Source organism: Salvelinus sp. IW2-2015, linkage group LG15 (genome assembly GCF_002910315.2).
Source record: "Salvelinus sp. IW2-2015 linkage group LG15, ASM291031v2, whole genome shotgun sequence".
In the NCBI taxonomy this organism is placed as follows: Eukaryota; Metazoa; Chordata; class Actinopteri; order Salmoniformes; family Salmonidae; genus Salvelinus; species Salvelinus sp. IW2-2015.
The window spans coordinates 50,433,059-50,443,228 of NC_036855.1; the positions used below are offsets into that span (position 1 = coordinate 50,433,059).

At 41.4% G+C, this 10,170-nt stretch overlaps 1 protein-coding gene across 1 annotated transcript in view; it reads right to left on the reverse strand.

Annotated features, from left to right (window-relative positions):
- The window catches only part of LOC111974271 (gamma-butyrobetaine dioxygenase), a 27,190-nt gene extending 18,094 nt beyond the window's left edge, over positions 1 to 9,096 (reverse strand). The window contains exons 1-3 of the mRNA XM_024001944.2: positions 9,005 to 9,096; positions 7,153 to 7,638; positions 5,216 to 5,330 (exon numbers count right to left, since the gene is read on the reverse strand). Coding sequence (XP_023857712.1) covers positions 5,216 to 5,330; positions 7,153 to 7,587 — 550 coding nt within the window. The 5' untranslated portion in view covers positions 7,588 to 7,638; positions 9,005 to 9,096. The remainder of the gene's footprint in view (positions 1 to 5,215; positions 5,331 to 7,152; positions 7,639 to 9,004) is intronic.
- Between the last annotated feature and the right edge of the window lie 1,074 nt (positions 9,097 to 10,170).

Sequence of the window (10,170 nt, forward strand, 5' to 3'; positions counted from 1 at the left end):
AGAGGCAAGGGAACAACTACTTCAAGGTCTTAGAACGAGTGAAGTCACCAATTGAAATGCTATTAGCGCGCACCCCGCTAACTACCTAGCCATTTCACATCGGTTACACCAGCCTAATCTCGGGAGTTGATAGACTTGAAGTCATAAACAGCTCAATGCTTAAGCACAGGGAAGAGCTGCTGGCAACGCACGAAAGTGCTGTTTGAATGAATGTTACGAGCCTGCTGCTGCCTACCACCGCTCAGTCAGACTGCTCTATCAAATATAAAATCATAGACTTAACTATAACATAATAACACACAGAAATACGAGCCTTGTCATTATGTCATTAATATGGTCAAATCCGGAAACTATCATTTCGAAAACAAAAGTTTATTCTTTCAGTGAAATACGGAACCGTCCGTATTTTATCTAACGGTGGCATCCATAAGTCTAAATATTCTGTTACATTGCACAACCTTCAATGTTATGTCATAATTACGTAAAATTCTGGCAAATTAGTTCGCAACGAGCCAGGCGGCCCAAACTGTTGCCATATAGCTCTGTTGCACAGAACGCAAGAGAATGTGACAGAATTTCCCTAGTTAAAGAAATTCATGTTAGCAGGCAATATTAACTAAATATGCAGGTTTAAAAATATATACTTGTGTATTGATTTTAAGAAGGCGTTGATGTTTATGGTTAGGTACACATTGGTGCAACGACAGTACTTTTTTTACGAATGACCTTGTTAAATAACGTTTGGCGAAGTAGGCTATGAATAATGATTAAATGCTGATAAATTAACAGGCACCGCATCGATTATATGCAACGCAGGACAAGCTAGATAAACTAGTAATATCATCAACCATGTGTAGTTAACTAGTGATTATGTTAAGATTGATTGTTTTTTTATAAAATTTGTTTAATGCTAGCTAGCACCTTACCTTGGCTCCTTGCTGCACTCGCATAACAGGTAATCAGCCTGCCACGCAGTCTCCTCGTGGAGTGCAATGTAATCGGCCATGATCGGTGTCCAAAAATGCCGATTACCGATTGTTAAGAAAACTTGAAATCGGCCCTAATAATCGGCCATTTCGATTAATCGGTCGACCTCTAGTAGTGACCAAGCAGACAGTGAGTAAAGGTGTTGACACATTTACTGGCAGCAGTRGGTGGAGAAGAGTCCAGAGGAAGATCTGTGAGAAAAAACTGTGGCCTGTTGGGTAAGCCAGCCAACACTGCTTCGTCACCTCACGGTAGGTAAAAGGCTCAAAGTACACTAGCCAGAAAGTGAGAAAACACCACGTCACTCACCGAGGATACTCCTTATCCTCCTCAAGCATTCAAAGAGACCTTAAGGACACAATAGTGCCAGTTTACAGGCTTTATTACTGTTCACAGGAGGCGGCAAGTTGGAACATTTGATAAACATYCAGAAGGTAATGACTACTACACTCTCAAAATAAAAGATGCTATCTAGAACCTAAAAGGGTAATTCGCACTGGCAAGAGGAAAAAGTATGTGAACCCCTTTGGAATTACACCTAGACTTTTGCATAAATTGGTCATAGATGAAGATTAGATCATATTTTCAGTCACAACAATAGACAAACATAGTCTGCTTCAATTAATAACACACAAATGATTGGATTTTTCTTGTCTATATTGAATACATCATTTAAATATTCACGGTGTAGGTTGGAAAAAGTATATGAACCCCTAGGCTAATGACTTCGCCAAAAGCTAATTGGAGTCAGGAATCAGCTAACCTGGAGTCCAAGAGAGCGGTTCACACCAGACATCCCAAGAATATTGCTGAACTGAAACAGTTTTGTAAAGAGGAATGGTCCAAAATTCCTCCTGACCGTTGTGCAGGTCTGATCCGCAACTACAGAAAACGTTTGGTTGAGGTTGTTGCTGCCAAAGGAGGGTCAACCAGTTATTAAGTCCAAGAGTTCACAATGTTTACACGGTGTGTTCAATAAAGACATGAAAACATTTTTGTTTGTGTGTTATTAGCTTAAGCAGACTGTCTGTTTTGACTCACGACCAATTTATGCAGAAATCCAGGTAATTCCAAAGGGTTCACATACTTTCTCTTACCACTGTACTTCAATATAAGAGCGCGATCCAGTATTTCCCATGGAGGGGTGATTGAAACAGATCCATAAAATGATTGAATCAGATCCACAGCCCCCAAAGCCACATCTCCAAGACAAGGGTTTCGGAAACCGAAAATGACTATGGTACCATTCCTAGAATGCCTTAGGAATAAGAAGGCAAAACAACTTGCGGTTGCTAAGGCCCTCGGTAAGATAAACATTCCAATCTCCCTGTGCACAAAACAAGTCTTTGAGTGTTTGTTTGTATACTATACACACACTATGGCTTCAAGCTCTAGCCTYGATGATTGAGTGAGGTCAGAACCAGACCTGGGTTTAAAATATTACTTGAAATAATTAAAATACTAATGCTGTGCTCGACTGAGCTTGCATTGCATAYTACAACCAATGGAATAGTCTCAAAAGTGCAAACCCCACTCGCCTGGCACTCCAGGCAGGCAAAAAAAATGCCAAATAGCATACTATTTGAATCCAAGACTGGTCAGAACAAGGTCCCCTCAGTTGCAGAGAGAGTTGAGTTTGGCTTAAAAATGGTGTCTCTAAGCATCCACTTCCACTAAGCCTCCCTATAATCAGTATTCCATATGGCAGAGGCAGAAGAGGGGAGTTGAACAGGACTGCACACAGACTTTACCCCATGCCGAAGGTCTCAGGTTATTAAGCTATTTCACATACAGCCGCTGCATACCTCAGCGATGTAGTCTGGTCTACGTGTGAAAGCGACATCCTCTGGGCTAGAGATTGACAGGCTGCACACTTTGACAGAAGCAGCCGTGTCTGGGGAACACCATATCCTTGGAAATGATTGGGGCACGTGGACCCGGAGGTTGGTCTAATGGTCAACACAGCCGCCTCCGGACTACATGTGCCTCCAACAGCGGGGGTTCAAATCCAGCTTCTATACTGTCGAATCTCATTTCTATGCTGTCTAAATAAATTAAAGATAAATATGTTTTATTTAAGTAAATGGTTAGGGGGAAACTCCTAATTCCTACTGACACTAAAGGACAAAAAACAAGTGAGTTGTGATTCAGTCTGAGAAACACCTCATATTATCATATTGACCTCGGCGTCTCCAGCGGGTGCTACACTTTCACAATCTTACCCGTCTTCTAGGAAAACATACAGATGTTCAAAACTAGGCCCATATATGTGAGTGGAAAGAGAAAGAGCTATAGGTAGCTAGGTAGGGATGTGAACTGAACTTGAGTAACAAAACTTCCACATGTGAACATTATTTCACCATCCATCCATCTAAAAATGTAAACTTTTCCATGGTTTTTCGGCAGGAGGAATTTCAGACCAGACCTCAGGAGGATATAATTAAACCCAGAGACAAGGGGGCTGGTGTGTGTGTGTGTGTGTGCGCGTGCGTGCGTGCGTGTGTGCGTGAGAGAAAGAGAGAAAAAGAAAACGCACAGAGCCAGACAGAACATGAGCTAATCTCTGTCTGGTAGGAGCACTCCTGGTGTTGAGCTAGCAACAGTGGAAGAACAGAAACCCTGCACTGACAAAGTGTGCGTGTAAGTGTGTGTGGAAGGGGACCTCTTACACTTGTACTAAAGGAGAGAGGGGAGAAGGGGCGGGTTGCTATCGACACACTGCCTTTAAATCACTCGAGTGGAGACAAAGCAGGAGCCACTCAAACCTGTGGGTCCTTCAGGACCACGTGTGGACATACCATAGTCTCTCCTCATTTGAAATGCAGCAACAGCTTTCATTTCACTTTTACTACTGCCTTGTACATGGCTTTTTTTTTTTTTACATAGACTGACCAGGTGAATCCAGGTGAAAGCTATGATCCCTTATTGATGTCACTTGTTACATCCACTTCAATCAATGTAGATGAAGGGGAGGAGACAGTTTAAAGAAGGATTTTTAAGCCTTGAGACAATTAAAACATGGATTGTCTATGTGTGCCACTCAAAGGGTGAATGGACAACACAAAATATTTAAGTGCCTTTGAACAGGGTATGGTAGTAGGTGCCAGGCGCACCGGTTTGAGTGTGTCAAGAACTGCAGTGCTGCTGGGTTTTTCACGCTCAACAGTTTCCCGTGTGTCTCAAGAATGGCCCACCACCCAAAGGACATCCAGCCAACTTGACACAACTGTGGGAACCATTGGAGTCCACATGGGTCAGCATCCCCATGGAATGCTTTCGACATCTTGTAGAGTCCATGCCCTGACGAAGTGAGCCTGTTCTGCAGGCAAAGGTGGGTACAACTCAATAATAGCAAGGTGTTTCTAATGTTTTGTACACTCAGGGTGCATTGAAGTGTATTTACGTTTTTTTTATGGCATGTGATTAGATTCATCCTGCTCAGTTTTAGAGATAACAGATTATCAGCAATGTTAATAAGGTCAATGAGATTAAACTTAGTTTATAACTGTGTGTTTGTGTGTGTGTGTGTGTGGGGGTGGGGGGGTGGGGGGGGGGTGCATGAAACCTATTGGATATGCAACAGATATTACAGAAATGTTATCTTGGATGTTAGACTGTTAATCTTGAATATGTGTGTGCTCAACCCTTAGCTAACCATCTGACCATTTAGATCACTTGTAAAAAGCATATACTGATATACAGTAAAAATCCTTAATATCAATAATGGTTTTCTAAATTACTTGTGGCCTGTAGCATATGAAAATTCAGTTTGTATTGCACAAAGAAAATGCCAATCAAAAAGTAACATTGGAATTTGCAGGATTCTTGCTTTAAGTACTGTATGAGGGCACAGACCCTTATTTTCTTTTTCAGAGAAACTCTTCAGGGATATTTTCAAGAACGAAAATCCTTTATCTCATGGGTCTTCAGAGTTACGCAGGAGTCAGCTACTGCTAGACTAGACTGGAACGGACACTGTCAGCATGACTGAATTGGCAATGTGTGTGTGTATGCATGTACTGTACTGTAGCAGTGAATTTCAATAGACAGAGACACATGCTCAACCCAAACTAACAGCTATGAAACTATATAGGCCCTACCAGTTTGGGATTGGATCACAATCAATAATTAAATAAACAAAGGATTTATCCTGATTTATTCCAGAATATCTACTTTCAGCAACAGTACGGAAATTACCATATAGCAGTCCTAGGCGTAATAGTCTTACTGTTGAGGAAGAGCTCCTCTTGTAGGGCTTGTCTGGCAGCAGGAGAGAAGCACCGTTTCCTCAGCCATTCTGGGTCAAACTCGCTGGTGTGCTGGTCCGGCCACACTATGGACACCTGAGGACAACCACAGAGGATGGTTAAGGGTTTGCATGAGAATCCCAAACCTTCCTTAAATGCAGCTCACACTAGTGTAGCACATGGGGATGTGTGAAACTTGCTCCTCAGCCTGAAGTGTCCCCATTTGCGCCAGCGAATAGCTGGCTTTTTGTGTGGTGCCGACTGGTAAGACGCTTTAAGAAGGCGYTCACGTGTGCTAGCAAGGCAGAGGTCCCGAGTTCGCACCAGGTATGGGCCGAGGAAGTGGTACTCGCTAAGCAAGCAGCGTAATGTCCTTTACAGTGATTCCTAGTGACTCAGTGGTGCCTAGTGACTCTGATCTACAGTTGCGCTCAGCTCTGTCGGTGTTGAGTAAGTTTGAGGAGTGAATGTAGCACATGTGGATGTGTGAAACTTGCTRCTCAGCCTAAAGTGTCCCCACTTGCGCCAGTGAATAGCTAGCTTCTCGTGTTGCGGCAACTGGTAAGCAGCGTGAAATCCTTTACACTAGCAACAATATTGCCATCTACACTGAACAAAAATATAAACGCAACAGGTAAAGTTTTGGTCCCACTTTTCATGAACTGCAATAAAAAGTGCCCCAAAATTTTTCATGTGCACAAAAAACGCATTTCTCTCAAATGTTGTACACAAATTTATTTACATGCCTGTTAGTGAGCATTTCTCCTTTGCCAAGATAATCCATCCACCTGACAGGTGTGGCATTTCAAGAACGTCCACCTGACAGGTGTGGCATATCAAGAAGCTGATTAAATAGCATGATCATTACACAGGTGCACCTTGTGCTGGGGACCATAAAAGGACACTCTAAAATGTGCAGTTTTGTCACACAACACAATGTCACAGATGTATCAAGTTGAGGGAACGTGCAATTGGCATGCTGACTGCAGGAATGTCCACCAGAGCTGTTGCCAGAMAATTGAATGTTCATTTCTCTATCATAAGCCACCTCCAATGTCATTTTCGAGAATTTGGCAGTATGTCTAACCGGCATCTCATACGCAGACAAGGTGTATGGCGCCATGTGGGCGAGCGGTTTGCTGATGTCAYCGTTGTGAACCATGTGCCCCATGGTGGCGGTGGGGTTATGGTATGGGCAGGGATAAGTTACGGACATTGAACCCAATTGCATTTTATCGATGGCAATTTGAATGCACAGAGATACCGTGACAAGACCCTGAGGCCCATTGTTGTGCCATTCATCTACCGCCATCACCTCGTTTCAGCATGATAATGCACTGCCCCATGTCGCAAGGATCTGTACACAATTCCTGGAAGCTGAAAATGTCCCAGTTCTTCCATGGCCTGCATACTCAACAGACATGTCACCCATTTAGCATGTTTGGAATGCTCTGGATCGACGTGTTATGACAGTGGTTTTCAGCACAGCCATTGAAGAGGAGTGGGACAACATTCCACAGGCCACAATCAACAGCCTAAATCAACTCTATGTTAAGGAGATGTGTAGCGCTGCATGAGGCAAATGGTGGCCAGATACTGACTGGTTTTCTGATCCACACCCCTACTTTATTTTTTTAGGTATCTGTAACCAACAGATGCATATCTGTATTCCCAGTCATGTAAAATCCATAGATTATGGCCTAATACATGTATTTCAATTGACTGATTTCCTTATATGAACTGTAAATCTTAGAAATTGTTGCATGTTGTGTTTATATTTTTGTTCTGTACAAAATTAACATAAGTGGAGTAAAATGAGTGCCATTAGATTGACACTGATATAAGGTAAGTTTTACATTTTCCTCCTTATGGTTACATTTAGAATTGGGGAAAGATAAGTTGATCCAAGATCTGTTACCTTGTTGTTGTCAGTGACTTGGACACGGTCGACCCCAGTGTGGATGTCCAGTTGGGAGAGCAGCAGGCTGCGCGCATGGGCTGACTGCAGGGTACACAGCGGGCATTGACAGTTGTCCCTCAGCCATGTGTACGGGTACAGGCTCTGCCTGCTGTCCTCCCACTCCACCTCCAGTTGCCTTTCCTGCTCCAGGGCACGGACCTGCCTCACCCCAGGGCTGTTCCCCAGAGCAGTGGAGGGGAGCGGGGTGGGTGCCTGGGTCCCATACCCACGGAGCTGCTTCCAGATCAGTTGAAGAGAAGGAGATGGAGAGGTGGCAGCTGTGGCAACTGCCCATCTAGGCCTACCCTCAGCCCTCAAGGCATGGCAGGCCAAGACGGAGCTTCGCTTGCGCATGCTCGGCAGGGTGCATCGTGCTATAGTGGTCGTCCACATCCTCGAACCAGGACCTCCGGATGAGCTGCTTCTCCAGAACAGAAGGGGTGTCTGAAGAAGCAGGGGAATAAGAAGGAGTTTATGGAAGGGTTTAAAGTTTCAATGGGTGATTATTGCTGCATTGGTTTATTATACCTTACGTCACCTTCTTATAAATGGCCTAATAAAACATGAGGAAAAAATACAGCCAAGCAAGTGACAGTGTGCTTCACAGTCACAGCCATGGAAACTAAGACACATCATTAGGTTTATCTGATGTTCTGAAGACTAAAGAGTTTTTATGCCAAGACACGCACCAGGACAGTACACTCTGGGTTCCAAGTCAACATAAATATTCCAAAGGTTAATAAGGTTACAGGTCAGGACACATGTAGACCTGTATTACTTGTTTTTTTACTTTTATTTAGAATTTATTTAGAATTATTGTTTTAATGTTTTGTATTATCTAGGCATATTTCACCATAAATGGAACTTAGATGTTTTAAAAATGCACTTTCATTGAAATTGTTTTGATTTCAAATAAMCTAGTTATATACGCAAAATGTGTTATAATACTAAATGCACCTTGCTACCACACTGATGAGAATAGGACCTTGCAACTTTTGGTATCCAAAATTGCTTTCACTTGTTATTACAAYCGCGAAAACATTGGGTCGTCACTAGTTATCACAGCCACAAAGTCATAAACCCCGCCTATTTCTACAATTTATCTTCTTAAATGTGATTTTACACATAATCCTAACCTTAAACATACTGCTAACCCTAATCTTAAATTAAGATAAAATCAACAACAAAAACTATTTTTGTACGATAGCACAGCCAGATCAAAATTGACTATCTAGTGGAAACCACAATATCTCGTGATACAATAGAACAGTATTATCCAAATATTTTATTTGAGCATGTTTCCGCTTTGGAATCTAGGTGAAAGGTGAAAACAATGAGCAAGCGTCCCGAAAGCAGCTAGCGCTACAGATTTACAAAAATTGCTAATATATATATATATATATATGTAATAGATAGACAAATGTTGTTATTTTGAAACCTTACAAACTATATATTTTTAACTATTTGTACTTATGCGAGTCTGAACTGCTAGGATAGCTTTACTGTAGCTATCTTCTACTAGTTACCTACTAGTATTACCATTTAATTTAGCCTCCAATGACAAAATAGTTGCCATTAGACGCTCGCTTGCTGACATTAATTGAAGGATTTACAAAAAGCCAGTGTTTGTAGCGAGCTAGCTAGCATTAGCTATCGTTAGCAAATATCCCATTCATTTATGTGGAGACAGGTAACAAATTCTTTACCTAGCTTTAACTACGCAACAAGACATTCCAGTGACAACACATGCTATATTTACCCGCAACATTACAATATGTAGTATCTAAAATATTATGAAAAATTGATTTACCTGTTATTTTGTTAGGGTTTTTAACTTTTGAATGTGTTTTGTCAAGGAAGCGTCTATCAACAACGCAGGTTAGGTTAGCACGTAGGTGAATGACATAACCACTGTRGTGGCGTCKMTGGATTTTGCTGAGATGACATCAAGGCCAATGCACATTTATTGATAGCCACAGACCAGTGTTATAGTGTCCCAATATCAAGGTTGGGAACTTAGGAAGTCGATCACAATTAGAATAGCTTAATTAATCATTAAAGAAAATCCATATCATTCTCCCACTCGGTTTCCATATTACAGAATATGGCAGAGCAATCTCTTACCTCTCAGCTCTTCAGTTGTGTCAGTGAGACAGTTTGGACTTGTCCAGTGTAGTTTGTCAGTAACAGGTTGAATTAAACTAGCCTGTAAGCTGGAACTGGGTACAAAAACTGCTTAAAACTATATTCACATCACTCAGAACCCTGTTAGTGGAGAGTTAGTGTTCAAATTATATCCTAATAAGGTTAAATCAAATTTTATTTGTCAAATGCGCCGAGTACAGCAGGTGTAGACATTACCGTGAAATTCTTACTTACAAGTCCTTAACCAACAATGCAGTTAAGAAAATATAGTTAAGAACGTTTACAAAATAAACTAAAGTAAAAAATAATAACTAGGCTATATACAGGGGGTAACGGTACCGAGTCAATGTGCTGGGGTACAGGTTAGTCGGTCAAAAGTTTTAGAACACCTACTCATTCAAGGGTTTTTCTTAATTTTTTACTATTTTCTACATTGTAGAATAATAGTGAAGASATCAAAACTATGAAATAACACATATGCTATCATGTAGTAACCAAAAAAGTGTTAAACAAATCCAAATATATTTGAGATTCTTCAAATAGCCACCCTTTGCCTTGATAACAGCTGTGCACACTCTTGGCATTCTCTCAACCAGATTCATGAGGCACCTGGTATGCATTTCAATTAACAGGTGTGCCTTCTTAAAAATTCATTTATGGAATTTATTTCCTTAATGTGTTTGAGCCAATCAGTTGTGTTGTGACAAGGTAAGGGGTATACCGAAGATAGCCCTATATGGTAAAAGACCAAGTCCATATTATGGCAAGAACAGCTCAAATAAGCAAAGAGAAATTACTTTAAGACATGAAGGTCAGTCAATATGGAACATT